We start from the raw sequence: 16,846 nt of genomic DNA on the forward strand, positions 1-16,846 counted from the left end.
AAAAGGACTAAAAGCAAATAGAAAAAATTCTTTGATTTTCTTCCTTTGAAGCAGAAGAGGTTGCAGCATAAATATTATTGTTTTCTTAACCTGCCATGTAAATAATTGAGTAAGATTTCCTCTAGAAGCCCACCCTGATATAAAATTTTATAATACTCTAATTTTCAATGGTGTAGTAAAATATCCTTAAGAAAGGATTAAATGAAGATTGAGGTATAAGATTCAAGTTTATTTAGCTCATTGCCTTGAACATATCTGCTTATTAAGAACTGTCCTTCATGGAAAGATATTCATAATAAATTAAGAGAAAAATTACCATATTTAACCATTTATAATCTGTTAATATGCTGTGTTTGCACGTGTGTTTGTTGACATATTTAAGTATGAATTATTATGTGTAAACACAGAGATCATATTGAAATGTATACAGAAGTAACTTAGTTGAATGAAGAGGAAATTGTTAGAATTCTCATGCTCATATACAAATGTTATAATATTATCATTATTTAAGACTTTGAGACTTTAGAATCATGATATTCTAATATATCACAATCTATTATCATAAGACACATTCTTGTTTTAAAATTAGACAGGGAATTTTTAATGCTTCAAATTATTTATCTTTATTTAATACTTTGTTTTTTCCATCTAAATAGATTGACAATTAATGCAGAATGTTATCTTCAGCTTCATAACTTTCCTATGGATGAACATTCCTGTCCACTGGAATTTTCAAGTTGTACGTAACAAAACACTTGATGATTTCATAGAATTTTAACCTTAGAAGCTGTTTATTTAAAAATGAAATGAAAGAAAATAAAATATGATTTTCAAAAGTGTACGTTATGTTCAATTATTTTAGATAAAATAATTACAAATAATATATTTGCTTCTTGCTTTTAAACTAAAAGATTACAATAAATGTGTAGTGAATGCATATGTTTCATTAAAACATTCTTTATAACTTTTAGCTTTATTACAATGCTATTTGCTTATTTTTATTAAATAAAGGAGTATTGAATATAGGTTTGTATTCAAATGCTTTTATATACCCACCAAAAAAAAAAAAAAAAAGGTGATTCAAATTATATTCATCTTCCTGGAGGCAAGATTTAACTTCATTACATTAGATTTTGAAATGTGTTTCAAAAATTCATTGGGCAAATAGTATTTACTATATGAATAGCAAATACTTGAGACTATTTTAAGAATTCAGAAAAACCAAGGTAGAAATAAGTTGACTTAATTAAAAAAGATTGATTCATAGAGAAGTGGTTAGAGGTGAATAATTAGAGTATAAAAACCTGGTATTTATTTTCTTATTTTTTTATTTTTTATTATTATACTTTAAGTTCTAGGGTACATGTGCACAACGTGCAGGTTTGTTATATATGTATACTTGTACCATGTTGGTGTGCTGCACCCATCAACTCGTCATTTACATCAGGTATAACTCCCAATGCCATCCCTCTCCCCTCCCCCCTCCCCATAACAGGCCCCCGTGTATGATGTTCCCCTTCCCGAGTCCAAGTGATCTCATTGTTCAATTCCCACCTATGAGTGAGAACATGTGGTGTTTGGTTTTCTATTCTTGCGATAGCTTGCTGAGAATGATGGTTTCCAGCTGCATCCATGTCCCTACAAAGGACACAAACTCATCCCTTTTTATGGCTGCATAGTATTCCATGTTGTATATGTGTCACATTTTCTTAATCCAGTCTGTCACTGATGGACATTTGGGTTAATTCCAAGTCTTTGCTATTGTGAATAGTGTGGCAATAAACATATGTGTTCATGTGTCTTTATAGCAGCATGATTTATAATCCTTTGGGTATATACCCAGTAATGGGATGCCTGGGTCATATGGTATTTCTAGTTCTAGATCCTTGAGGAATCGCCATACTGTTTTCCACAATGGTTGAACTAGTTTACAATGTCACCAACAGTGTAAAAGTGTTCCTATTTCTCCACATCCTCTCCAGCACCTGTTGTTTCCTGACTTTTGAATGATTGCCATTCTAACTGGTGTGAGATGGTATCGCATTGTGGTTTTGATTTGCATTTCTCTGATGGCCAATGATGATGAGCATTTTTTCATGTGTCTGTTGGCTGTATGAATGTCTTCTTTTGAGAAACATCTGTTCATATCCTTTGCCCACTTTTTGATGGGGTTATTTGTTTTTTTCTTGCAAATTTGTTTGAGTTCTTTGTAGATTCTGGATATTAGCCCTTTCTCAGATGAGCAGATTGCAAAACATTTCTCTCATTCTGTAGGTTGCCTGTTCACTCTGATGGTAGTTTCTTTTGCTGTGCAGAAGCTCTTTAGTTTAATTAGATCCCATTTATCAATTTTGGCTTTTGTTGCCATTGTTTTTGGTATTTTAGACATGAAGTCCTATGTCCTGAATAGTATTACCTAGGTTTTCTTCTAGGGTTTTTATGGTATTAGGTCTGAAATTTAAGTCTCTAATCCATCTTGAATTAATTTTCGTATAAGGAGTAAGGAAAGGATCCAGTTTCAGCTTTCTACTTATGGCTAGCCAATTTTCTCAGCACCATTTATTAAATAGGGAATCCTTTCCCCATTTCTTGTTCTTCTCAGATTTGTCAAAGATTAGATGGCTGTAGATGTGTGGTATTATTTCTGTGGACTCTGTTCTATTCCATTGGTCTATGTCTCTGTTTTGGTACCAGTACCATGTTGTTTTGGCTACTGTAGCCTTGTAGTATAGTTTGATGTCAGGTAGCGTGATGCCTCCAGCTTTGCACTTTTGACTTAGGATTGTCTTGGAAATGCGGGCTCTTTTTTGGTTCTGTATGAACTTTAAAGCAGTTTTTCCAATTCTGTGAAGAAACTCATTGGTAGCTTGATGGGGATGGCATTGAATCTATAAATTACCTTGGGCAGTATGGTCATTTTCACGATATTGATTCTTCCTATCCATGAGCATGGTATGTTCTTCCATGTGTTTGTATCCTCTTTTATTTCACTGAGCAGTGGTTTGTAGTTCTCCTTGAAGAGGTCCTTTACATCCCTTGTGAGTTGTATTCCTAGGTATTTTATTCTCTTTGAAGCAATTGTGAATGGAAATTCATTCCTGATCTGGCTCTCTGTTTTTCTATTACTGGTGTATAAGAATGCTTGCAATTTTTGCACATTAATTTTGTATCCTGAGACTTTGCTGAAGTTGCTCATCAGCTAAAGGAGATTTGGGGCTGAGATGATGGGGTTTTCTAAATATACAATCATGTCATCTGCAAATAGGGACAATTTGACTTCTTTTTTTCCTAACTGAATACACTTAATTTCTTTCTCTTGCCTGATTGCCCTAGCCAGAACTTCCAACATTATGTTGAATAGGAGTGGTGAGAGAGGGCATCCCTGTCTTGTGCCAGTTTTCAAAGGGAATGCTTCCAATTTTTACCCATTCAGTATGATATTGGCTGTGGGTTTGTCATAAATAGCTCTTACTATTTTGAGATACGTTCCATCAATACTGATTTTATTGGGAATTTTTAGCACGAAATGCTGTTGAATTTTGTCAAAGGCCTTTTCTGCATCTATTGAGATAATCATGTGGCTTTTGTCTTTGTTTCTGTTTATGTGCTGGATCATGTTTATTGATTTGCATATGTTGAACCATCCTTGCATCCCAGGGATGAAGCCCACTTGATCATGGTGGGTAAGCTATTTGATGTGCTGCTGGATTTGCTTTGCCAGTATTTTATTAAAGATTTTCGCATCAATGTTCATCAGGGATATTGGTCTGAAATCCTTTTTTTTTTGTTATGTCTCTGCCAGGCTTTGGTATCAGGATGATGTTGGTCTCATAAAATGAGTTAGGGTGTATTCCCTCTTTTTCTATTGATTGGAATAGTTTCAGAAGGATTATACCAGCTCCTCCTTGTACCTCTGGTAGAATTCAGCTGTGAATCCATCTGGTCCTGAATTTGTTTTGGTTGGTAGTCTATTAATGATTGCCTCAATTTCAGAGCCTGCTATTGGTCTATTCAGGGATTCAACTTCTTCCTGGTTTAATCTTGGGAGAATGCAAGTGTCCAGGTAATTATCCATTTCTTCTAGGAAAAACCTGGCATTTTCTTTAAAGGAAATAATTATAACCTTTCCATAGCTATATTAATTTTATTTTACATTTATTAACATATGTATTATCACAGGTATTTTTATAACAGTGTTTTTCTAGATACACACAATTGTCTTAAAAAATATAATGGCTTATAAAAATGTGGTTGCCTTTACCCACAAATTGTCTAATGCTATTTTCTTTCTTTTGAAAGTTTTTGTTTTAATAGATGGCATTCTAGAATGCGGTAGAGTGTAATATGACAATTCATTCATAAATATAATCCTACTTCTTCACTTACTAAATTTCCACATATTTTTTGCCTTTTGTTAATGATGTTCTTGAATTTTCTTAATGATATATTCTCATTAAAGCATTCTTTTATATTAATGATCTATCTCACTGCTTTGATCTTTTAATAGTAACTTTGTAATGAATTAAACAGCCAAATAGCAACAAATACTTGATTGATAGAAATCAAGGAACTCAAGGAAAAGTTCATATGCAAATAATTGATGTAACAGTTGTACTTCATTCTAGAAGCCATTCTTAAATGTTGGTGTGACAGCTCTCCAGTTTTGATTGTTGTTAATGGTAATTAATCATTTATCTTTGTGAGTCTAATTGGGTGTCAATAACAAACATATAATAACCATAGCTAATTATTTTCAGACACTCTACATGGGTCCAGTAGAGAATTAAGCTATCTGCATCTAATATTTCACAACAAATATGTGTGGGAGATTTCATCGTAGTCCCAATTTTAAAAATTAATATCATGAGATTCAGAGTGGCAATTTAGCCAACATGTTTATTGGTGCCCACACTACTATATACTATGCCTATACTCTATTGCCTCTAAAACTTTTTAAAAGTAAAGATAGAAACTATGGAAATCAAAATGGCTGCAACTGTAGAGAGCAAGTGAAAGAAGATGGAGAAAAGGAAAGATTTAAATAGATCAGCAGAGATGATAACTGTTTCATTGCATGACTAATAGAGATCTTAGTGCAAAATACATGTTCTTTGGGAAATATTGGATATACTATTTTTGAAATTTCAAGTTAGTGAATTCCCTTTCTGTAATGTGCTACCAATCTTTCTGTTGAAAGCAAAATTTTTATACCATTAAAATATTCTAAAACACGTATGTGACCACACACAGAAAGAACTTTTTAGCTACAAACATCTACATGAAAACTATATACCAGAAAGGTAAATTTGCATTCGATTTTGACCCGAGGACATTGACAAAACGTGGTAATTTCCTTCAAGTTCTGCTTTGATGGTATTGTAAGATGGCATAACATGATCTCCACATACATTTGGGATACAAAAGCCTGACCAGTTGAGAGCACATGAAGAATTACCTGCTACACACACACACACACACACACACACACACAACCACCAAAAGCTAAAGGGAAGGTTGCCTCTGAAATCAGCATACAGGGTGAAATGATTCTTCTTGAGAGAATCTGATTACATGTCTATCCTCAAATAGATTTTTAGCCCAAATTTCTTTCACTTGGTTGCTTCAAAAATTCCTCAAATATATTCCTGACACAAGGCAGAAACAAAAATATTTTTTAGAAACATGAAAGGATATACTTCCATTCGAGACAACTGCAAAGTAGACAAAAACATTTTCTTTTTCTTTCTTTTTTTTTTTTTTTGAGATTTCAGCATTTATTTGTAATTGCAACACAATCTAGCCAATTCTGATTAATGCAGGAATTAAAATTTTTAGTACCTTAAAATATGGTCAATTTTTAAAATTTTTCATGGATATTTTAGGTGGAATTGTATTCTTTGCACTTGTGTGATTTTTTTTAATTATTATTATACTTTAAGTTCTAGGGTACATGTGCATAACGTGCAGGTTTGTTACATATGTATACTTGTGCCATGTTGGTGTGCTGCACCCATCCACTCTTCAGCACCCATAAACTCGTCATTTACATCAGGTATAACTCCCAATGCAAACCCTCCTCCCATCCCACTCCCCGTGATAGGCCCCGGGTGTGTGATGCTCCCCTTCCCGAGTCCAAGTGATCTCATTGTTCAGTTCCCACCTATGAGTGAGAACATGCGGAGATTGGTATTCTGTTCTTGCGATAGTTTGCTGAGAATGATGGTTTCCAGCTGTATCCATGTCCCTACAGAGCACTCAAACTCATCCGTTTTTATGACTGCATAGTATTCCATGGTGCATATGTGCCACATTTTCTTAATCTAGTCTTTCACTGATGGACATTTGGGTTGATTCCAAGTCTTTGCTATTGTGAATAGTGCCACAATAAACATACGTGTGCATGTGTCTTTATAGCAGCATGATTTATAATCCTTTGGGTATATACCCAATAATGGGATGGCTGGGTCATATGGTACTTCCAGTTCTAGATCCTTGAGGAATTGCCATACTGTTTTCCATAATGGTTGAACCAGTTTACAATCCCACCAACAGTGTAAAAGTGTTCCTATTTCTCCACATCCTCTCCAGCACCCGTTGTTTCCTGACTTTTTAATGATTGCCATTCTAACTGGTGTGAGATGGTATCTCATTGTGGTTTTGATTTGCATTTCTCTGATGGCCAGTGATTATGAGCATTTTTGCATGTGTCTGTTGGCTGTATGAATGTCTTCTTTTGAGAAATGTCTGTTCATATCCCTTGTCCACTTTTTGATGGGGTTGTTTGTTTTTATTTTCTTGTAAATTTGTTTGAGTTCTTTGTAGGTTCTGGATATTAGCCCTTTGTCAGATGAGTACATTGCAAAAATTTTCTCCCATTCTGTAGGTTGCCTGTTCACTCTGATGGTAGTTTCCTTTGCTGCGCAGAAGCTCTTTAGTTTAATTAGATCCCATTTGTCAGTTGTGGCTTTTGTTGCCATTGTTTTTGGTGTTTTAGACATGAAGTCCGTGCCCCTGCCTATGTCCTGAATGGTATTACCTAGGATTTATTATAGAGTTTTTATGGTATTAGGTCTAACTTTTAAGTCTCTAATCCATCTTGAATTAATTTTCATATAAGGAGTAAGAAAAGGATGCAGTTTTAGCTTTCTATTTATGGCTAGCCAATTTTCCCAGCACCATTTATTAAATAGGGAATCCTTCCCACATTTCTTGTTTCTCTCAGGTTTGTCAAAGATCAGATGGCTGTAGATGTGTGGTATTATTTCTGAGGACTCTGTTCTGTTCCATTGGTCTATATCTCTGTCTTGGTACCAGTACCATGCTGTTTTGGTTACTGTAGCCTTGTAGTATAGTTTGAAGTCAGGTAGCGTGATGCCTCCAGCTTTGTTCTTTTGACTCAGGATTGTCTTGGCAACGCAGACTCTTTTTTGGTTCCATATGAACTTTAAAGCCATTTTTTCCAATTCTGTGAAGAAACTCATTGGTAGCTTGATGGGGATGGCATTGAATCTATAAATTATCTTGGGCAGTATGGTCATTTTCACGATATTGATTCTTCCTATCCATGAACATGGTATGTTCTTCTATTTGTTTGTGTCCTCTTTTATTTCACTGAGCAGTGGTTTGTAGTTCTCCTTGAAGAGGTCCTTTACATCCCTTGTAAGTTGGATTCCTAGGTATTTTATTATCTTTGAAGCAATTGTGAATGGAAGTTCATTCATGATTTGGCTTTCTGTTTGTCTGTTACTGGTGTGTAAGAATGCTTGTGATTTTTGCACATTAATTTTGTACCCTGAGACTTTGCTGAAGTTTCTTATCAGCTTAAGGAGACTTGGGGCTGAGACAATGGGGTTTTCTAAATATACAATCATGTCATCTGCAAACAGGGACAATTTGACTTCTTCTTTTCCTAACTGAATGCCCTTTATTTCTTTCTCTTGCCTGATTGCCCTAGCCAGAACTTCCAACGCTATGTTGAATAGGAGTGGTGAGAGAGGGCATCCCTGTCTTGTGCCAGTTTTCAAAGGGAATTTTTCCAGTTTTTGCCCATTCAGTATGATATTGGCTGTGGGTTTTCATAAATAGCTCTTATTACTTTGAGATATGTGCCATCAATACCGAATTTATTGAGCGTTTTTAGCATGAAGGGCTGTTGAAATTGTTGTCAAAGGCTTTTTCTGCATCTATTGAGATAATCATGTTGTTTTTGTCTTTGGTTCTGTTTATATGCTGAATTACGTTTATTGATTTGCATATGTTGAACCAGCCTTGCATCCCAGGGATGAAGCCCACTTGAACATGGTGGATAAGCTTTTTGATGTGCTACTGAATCTGGTTTGCCAGTATTTTATTGAGGATTTTTGCATCGATGTTCATCAGGGATGTTGGTCTAAAATTCTCTTTTTTTTGTTGTGTCTCTGCCAGGCTTTGGCATCAGAATGATGTTGGCCTCATAAAATGAGTTAGGGAGGATTCCCTCTTTTTCTATTGATTGGAATAGTTTCAGAAGGAATGGTACCAGCTCCTCCTTGTACCTCTGGTAGAATTCAGCTGTGAATCCATCTGGTCCTGGACTTTTTTTGGTTGGTAGGCTATTAATTATTGCCTCAATTTCAGAGCCTGCTATTGATCTATTCAGGGATTCAGCTTCTTCCTGGTTTAGTCTTGTGAGAGTGTAAGTGTCCAGAAAATTATCCATTTCTTCTAGATTTTCCAGTTTATTTGCGTAGAGGTGTTTATAGTATTCTCTGATGGTAGTTTGTATTTCTGTGGGGTCGGTGGTGATATCCCCTTTATCATTTTTTATTGCGTCTATTTGATTCCTCTCTCTTTTCTTCTTTATTAGCCTTGCTAGCGGTCTGTCAATTTTGTTGATCTTTTCAAAAAACCAACTCCTGGATGCATTGTTTTTTTTTTGCAGGGTTTTTTGTATCTCTATCTCCTTCAGTTCTGCTCTGATCTTAGTTACTTCTTGCCTTCTGCTAGCTTTTGAATGTGTTTGCTCTTGCCTCTCTAGTTCTTTTAATTGTGATGTTAGAGTGTCAATTTTAGGTCTTTCCAGCTTTTTCTTGTGGGCATTTAGTGCTATAAATTTCCCTCTACACACTGCTTTAAATGTGTCCCAGAGATTCTGGTATGTTGTATCTTTGTTCTCATTGGTTTCAAAGAACATCTTTATTTCTGACTTCATTTCGTTATGTACCCAGTAGTCATTCAAAAGCAGGTTATTCAGTTTCCATGTAGTTGAGTGGTTTTGATTGAGTTTCTTAGTCCTGAGTTCTAGTTTGATTGCACTGTGATCTGAGAGACAGTTTGTTATAATTTCTGTTCTTTTACATTTGCTGAGGAGTGCTTTACTTCCAATTATGTGGTCAATTATGGAACAACTGTGATGTGGGGCTGAGAATAATGTATATTCTGTTGATTTGTGGTGGAGAGGTCTGTAGATGTCTATTAGGTCTGCATGCTGCAGAGATGAGTTCAAATCCTGGATATCCTTGTTAACTTTCTGTCTTGTTGATGTGTCTAATGTTGACAGTGGGGTGTTGAAGTCTCCCATTATTGTTGTATGGGAGTCTAAGTCTCTTTGTAAGTCTCTAAGGACTTGCTCTATGAATCTGTGTGCTCCTGTATTGGGTGCATATATATTTAGGATAGTTAGCTCTTCCTGTTGAATTGATCCCTTTACCATTATGTAATGGCCTTCTTTGTCTCTTTTGATTTTTGATGGTTTAAAGTCTGTTTTATCAGAGACTAGGATTGCAACCCCTGCTTTTCTTTGTTCTCCATTTGCTTGGCAGATCTTCCTCCATCCCTTTATTTTGAGCCTATGTATGTCTCTGCATGTGAGATGGGTCTCCTGAATACAGCAAACTGATAGGTCCTGACTCTTTATCCAGTTTGCCAGTCTGTGTCTTTTAATTGGACCATTTACTCCATTTACATTTAAGGTTAATATTGTTATGTGTGAACTTGATCCTGCCATTATGATATTAACTGGTTATTTTGCTTGTTAGTTGATACAGTTTCTTCCTAGCCTCAATGGTCTTTACATTTTGTCATGTTTTTGGAATGACTAGTACCGGTTGTTCCTTTCCATGTTTAGTGCTTCCTTCAGGGTCTCTTGTAAGGCAGGTCTGGTGGTGACAAAATCTCTAAGCATTTGCTTATCTGTAAAGGATTTTATTTCTCCTTAACTTATGAAACTTAGTTTGGCTGGATATGAATTTCTGGGTTGAAAATTCTTTTCTTTAAGAATGTTGAATATTGGCCCCCACTCTCTTCTGGCTTGTAGAGTTTCTGCCGAGAGATCTGCTGTTAGTCTGATGGGCTTCCCTTTGTGGGTAACCCGACCTTTCTCTCTGGCTGCCCTTAAAATTTTTTCCTTCATTTCAACTTTGGTGAATCTGGCAATTATGTGTCTTGGAGTTGCTCTTCTGGAGGAGTATCTTTGTGGCGTTCTCTGTATTTCCTGAATTTGAATGTTGGCTTGCCCTACTAGGTTGGGGAAGTTCTCCTGGATGATATTCTGAAGAGTGTTTTCCAACTTGTTTCCATTTTCCCCCTCACTTTCAGGCACCCCAATCAGACATAGATTTGGTCTTTTTACTTAATCTCATACTTCTTCCAGGCTTTATTCATTTATTTTTCTTCTTGGTTTCTTTAGATTTCTCTTCTCACTTCCTTTCATTCATTTGATCCTCAATCGCTGATACTCTTTCTTCCAGTTGATCCAGTCGGTTACTGAAGCTTGTGCATTTGTCACGTATTTCTCGTGTCATGGTTTTCATCTCTGTCATTTCGTTTATGGTCTTCTCTGCATTGATTATTCTAGTTATCAATCCTTCCACTCTTTTTTCAAGATTTTTAGTTTCATTGTGCTGGGTACATAATTCTTCCTTTAGTTCTGAGAAGTTTGATGGACTGAAGCCTTCTTCTCTCTTCTCGTCAAAGTCATTCTCCGTCCAGGTTTGATCCGTTGCTGGCGATCAGCTGCGTTCGTTTGGAGGGGGAGATGTGCTCTTATTTTTTGAATTTCCAGCTTTTCTGCCCTGCTTTTTCTCCATCTTTGTGGTTTTATCTGTCTCTGGTCTTTGATGATGGTGACGTACTGATGGGGTTTTGGTGTGGGTGTCCTTCCTGTTTGTTAGTTTTCCTTTTAACAGTCAGGACCCTCAGCTGTAGGTCTGTTGGAGATTGTTTGAGGTCCACTCCAGACCCTGTTTGCCTGGGTATCAGCAGCAGAGGCTGCAGAAGATAGAATATTGCTGAACAGCGAGTGTTCCTGTCTGATTCTTGCTTTGGAAGCTTCCTCTCAGGGGTGTACTCCACTGTGTGAGGTGTGGGGTGTCGGTCTGCCCCTAGTGGGGGATGTCTCCCAGTTGGGCTACTCAGGGGTCAGGGACCCACTTGAGCAGGCAGTCTGTCTGTTCTCAGATCTCAACCTTAGTGTTGGGAGATCCACTGCTCTCTTCAAAGCGGTGAGACAGTGTTGTTTGCGTGTGCAGAGGTTTCTGCTACTTTGTTGTTGTTGTTGTTGATTAGCTGTGCACTGTCCCCAGAGGTAGAATCTACAGGGACAGGCAGGGCTCCTTGAGCTGCTGTGAGCTCCACCCAGTTCAAGCTTCCCAGGGGCTGTGTTTACCTACTTAAGCCTCAGCAATGGCAGGCGCCCCTCCCCCAGCCTGGCTGCTGCCTTGCAGTTAGATTGCAGACTGCTGTGCTAGCAATGAGGGCGGCTCCATTGGCAGGTTTGGGACCCTCCCGTCCAGGTCCAGGTGTGGGATATAATCTCCTGGTGTGCCTGTTTGCTAAGACCCTTGGTACAGCGCAGTATTGGGGTGGGAGTTACCCGATTTTCCAGGTGTTGTGTGTCTCAGGTCCCCTGGTTAGGAAAAGGGATTCCCTTCCCCCTTGGGCTTCCCGCGTGAGGTGATGCCTCCCCCTGCTTCATCTCTCCCTGGTCAGGCTGCAGTAGCTGACCAGCACAGGCACTCCCTAGTGAGATGAACCCAGTACCTCAGTTGAAAATGCAGAAATCACCTGTCTTCTGTGTCACAGGCACTGGGATCTGGAGACTGGAGCTGTTCCTATTTGGCCATCTTGCTCCACCCCTCCGACAAAAACATTTTCAGCACAAATAACTAACAAAGGACTGGTATCTAGAGAAAGTAAAAAAATAAATAATGGGCAATTGAACAAGCAGTTCCTCAAAGAAGCCATCCAAGAGTCTAATAAGCATTTTTTTTTTTTTTTTTTTTTTTTTTGAGACGCAGTCTCGCTCTGTCACCCAGACTGGAGTGCAGTGGAGTGAGCTCCACTCACTGCAAGCTCCACCTCTCAGGTTCAGGCCATTCTCCTGCCTCAGCCTCCTGATAAGCACACTTTTAAATTGCTAGGTTTTATTATTAATCAGGAGAATGTGAAATAAAATACACTTCATGGGTGAGTAAAATTGAAGAAGATTGCATATATCAAAATTAATGAGAATATGCATTCGTGTGAACTTTCACACTCTGCCTGATAAGAGAATATGTTATTGGCCAGGCATGTTGGCTCACGCCTATAATCTCAGCACTTTGAGAGACCGAGGGGAGAAGATCACCTGAGGTCAGTGATTTGAGAATAGCCTGGCCAACATGGTAAAGCCCTGTCTCTACTAAAAATACAAAAAAAAAAAAAAAAGAAAAAAGAAAAAAAAAGGTAGCCATGTTTGTTGGTGAGCACCTGTAGGGAGACTGAGGCATGAGAATTGCTTGAACCTGGGCGGCAGACATTAGCAGTGAGCCAAGATCACACACTGCACTCCTGCCTGGACAATAGAGTGAGACACCGTCCCCCCCCCCCCAAAAAAAAAAAAGAGAGAGAATATGTTAGTATACTCTCCATGGACAAAAGATTGGCACTACCTCATAAAGTTGATATTATGTGTAACCCATGACCTAACTACTCCATACCTAGATGTATATCCTAGAGTAACCCTTGCATATACACGTTTGGGGAGGCATGTATAATAATATTACTAGTAGCAATGTTGGTTATAGCCAACAGAAAATATCACAAATGTCTAAAACAGTATAATGGATAAATTTTGGTATGTTTTTACAATGGAAGAAATTTAGCTACATACAACATTGTTAACTATCACAATATATTAAAAAAGACATTCTTAGACAAGGTAGTATGAGGAAAAAGAAGAAAAAATAATATTTAAAAGAATGCCTTAAGTATGGCAATGATCAAATAAAATTCAAAGTAACCCAAACTATCCTATACTTTTCAGAGATGCATATGAAAAATCTACATTAAAAAGAAACAATCATCACAGAAATCAGGATAGTTAGTTATTACCTTTAGATTGTAGAGGGACTACTATTTTGGGGTGGACATATGGGGTTTTCTATATGTTAGCAAGTTTCTATTTCTTAATTTAAGTAGATTACATGGGCTATCATTATTTGATCCATGTATGATTAGTCATTAAACTCTGCTTATTAATATTTATTGTGTTCAAATGTTCCATGTTTGGCATATCTTATAATAAAAAAGGAGGAAAAATTTCCAAGAATTTACCTTTGGATAATGTTGGTATTGTAATGGTATCAAATTTGGATCTTGCTAATCTATGTTTTTTTTTTTTTTTTTAGATGGATACCCTAAAAATGAAATAGAGTATAAATGGAAAAAGCCCTCTGTAGAAGTGGCTGATCCTAAATACTGGAGATTATATCAATTTGCATTTGTAGGGTTGAGAAACTCAACTGAAATCTCTCACACAATCTCTGGTAAAGAGAATACTCAAATAGTGAATGATACTACTTAAATGACATTATTTTTATTTTAAATATATGGATTGGGATTTATATTATATGGTCAAAATAAAACTTTTTTTTCTTTTTTCTTCCAGGGGATTATGTTATTATGACAATTTTTTTTGACCTGAGCAGAAGAATGGGATATTTCACTATTCAGACCTACATTCCATGCATTCTGACAGTTGTTCTTTCTTGGGTGTCTTTTTGGATCAATAAAGATGCAGTGCCTGCAAGAACATCACTGGGTATGACACGTAATATTATGCTATAATATCATAGAACTTTAAAAAATTATTTTGATGTGATAAAAGTTTATAGTCACATTTATTAAATATATTCTTCTAGAATACAGTCAGGAAAAAAATTGACAGAAACTAAAGGACAATACCTTTAATGTTGAAAGAGATATGTAAAAAAAGAAAAGTAGAAAATGGAATTATAAAGAACTTGAAATTTCAGAAAATTCCTTCTTTTTTCTGATAATGAAGACCAAAGGAAGCATAGATACGTAACAAGAATTAATACATTAAAATCATACATAATTCCTAAATCTTATTTTGGTTGAGTTTTTCTATCACTTTTCATCAAGATTTTATTTTATGTTATAACTGAGTCACTAATAACTATTGTTTTATTTGCTAGGGTGTGTGAATGGCTTTAAAATAACCTGTTTTATAACATTGCTAATGAAGTCAGTTGTTCCGAAGGGCAAGTAGCTGAAAGGAACAAGAAGCTCCCTGGCTTCTATGGCTTCTGTCGTGTATAAAGTGTGTACTTATTCTGTGAATGCTTGAGATTGCCTGTACAATAACATTGATTAACAGGATAATTGTGATTAATACTTGACAAAATAGACTTTCACTCTTATTCTGTAGCAATCTATTGCAATAATCAAATCATATAATGAAATAAGTGACTAATTATGATACAGTTATTTAAAAGAAAATGATAACCTGCAATCAGGTATTGATACATGAAGAAAACTTATTAATCAGTTGACTCACCCGCCAAATCAGTGAAAGACGCATGAATCACACTGCTTATAATTGTGTCTTAAAAATATGTAAAGAAAGGTGAGACAGTTTCTGTTTTTAACCACAAAGAAGTTTTTATGTGGTTTCTATGATAACTCATAAATGATTCCATCTAATAAGTACAGTAAAATGCAGGTCACATAAAAGTGGCAACAACAATGCTTGAAGCACGTGGGTCTATACTTGAAAATGAAGTTCTCTTGGGCATCTAAACAGGGGTATTGACATAGCTAGTGGACAAAATCCATTCATACCTTAATTTTGTTTCCTTTAATTGTTTATAATTATTTTATATTCTAAGTTGTATAAATTATTTTAGGTTCTTTGTATGCTACTATAAGTATAACTTAAACAGAGTATTTTTGTTTCTATTTCCATATTTTTCTGGGAATGTAAATTAGTATAATCACTATGCATAACAGTTTGGAAGTTTCTCAAAGAGAATTTGAATGGATTATTTATAACACTGGGTTTGTATAAAACTATATGCTAGAGTGTCATGAAGAGAAGAGCCAACTGTGAAGTCATTTTTGCATAAATTTATTTTTATTCAATATTAGCACATCAATTGTAAAGATAACCACAGCCAGATGTAACTTTACAAATATCTTTTGTAATTGTGGACCCTAAGATAGAGAATTACAATTGCTTTAAATATAAATACACACACATATCACTGAAGGACAATTTCCTGAACTCAATGAACTCAACCTTGCATTTTACTAAAATATATCAAATGCTTTCTGTAAAACAAGCAGTGTTTTTGGTGCTGAAGTGTTAACAGTGAATAAAACTTTAAAAAGTTCATGTTTATGATGTTTATATTTTAGTAGAGAAAACAGGTAATGTTCAAATATAAAAGGCATACAATAAAATTTTAGTGAGTCATGAAGGCTGTGAAGAGATAGCAAAATCAATGTTTAGAAAATGACAGGGTGTGAGTGATGTGATATTTGCTATTTTATATTGTGGAGTCTTGAAAGATACCTCTGATGATGTGGCATTTGAGCAGTGACCCAATGAAGTGTGGTGCTCGCCTGGTGGATATTGGGCAGAAAGATATTCCAGGCAGTGGGAACCATATGGTTTTGAAGTCAGATCTTCCTGCTATGCCATGCTTTGGGGTTCAGAAAGATGACAAATATGGTTGGAGCTTAATGAATAGTCACAGAAAATGAATTTGGAGAAGTGGTCAATAGTTAGATCGTGTAAATTTTTGTCGGCCGTTTTAAGGACTTTAAATTTTATTTCAAATGTGATGGGAGACTATTATAGTATCTTGAGTAGGGGAAGCCATGGAGAAAATAACAATGATATCCAAAATGTTTTCTCAATATCCTGTTAAAATCCTAAATGTTTTTTATTCTAATGGACTTAGAAATATTTTCATAGAAAATCCACCATGTTCTTCTCAAGGTAATGGCAGTGATAATAATTACTAAATTAAATAAATGTCTGAAAGCAAAGTTCTGCTTAGTTTTGTTTGCCTTATTAAAAAAGAATGTAACAAAAACTTAATAAAGTAAAACTTATTGCGGTTGTGGATAATAACATGAAATCACACTTTGGATTTAAGACTTTTTAGATAGGAAACATAATTGTGGATGCAAGAAACACTTTGGAAACCTATTTGGGCTGACGATGGTAACAATGTGATTTAATAAGCTTGTGTGGGAGCTGAGGGAAAGAAAGACTTGTATATGTTTTTTTTTTTAAGCCTTTTCCATAACAAAGCCTTTAAAATATATATTTAGTTTCAAAATAATTGAAGTAAAAGCTGTAAGGAATAGTGGGAAAAATAAGCAAATCTGCAATCATTAGTGTTTTCTCACTCATTGTTAGAATTACAAGAAAAAGTTAATTAGGATATAGAAACTTTGAAATTATCATAAATACATCACCTGATTGATATTTATAGCATAAGACACCTAACTTCAGAGCGCACAATATTTTCAAGTGCATATGGATCATTAAACAAGATATTACTAAAATTCAAAA

General features: G+C 35.8%; 1 protein-coding gene across 2 annotated transcripts in view; it reads left to right on the plus strand.

Annotated features, from left to right (window-relative positions):
- The window catches only part of GABRG1 (gamma-aminobutyric acid type A receptor subunit gamma1), a 101,918-nt gene that overhangs the window by 68,768 nt on the left and 16,304 nt on the right, over window positions 1-16,846 (plus strand). For both annotated transcript variants that reach the window (XM_026455822.1, XM_026455823.2), the window contains exons 5-7: window positions 657-739; window positions 13,647-13,784; window positions 13,907-14,059. In XM_026455822.1, coding sequence (XP_026311607.1) covers window positions 657-739; window positions 13,647-13,784; window positions 13,907-14,059 — 374 coding nt within the window. The remainder of the gene's footprint in view (window positions 1-656; window positions 740-13,646; window positions 13,785-13,906; window positions 14,060-16,846) is intronic.

This window comes from Piliocolobus tephrosceles, chromosome 3 (genome assembly GCF_002776525.5).
Source record: "Piliocolobus tephrosceles isolate RC106 chromosome 3, ASM277652v3, whole genome shotgun sequence".
Classification (NCBI taxonomy): domain Eukaryota; kingdom Metazoa; phylum Chordata; class Mammalia; order Primates; family Cercopithecidae; genus Piliocolobus; species Piliocolobus tephrosceles.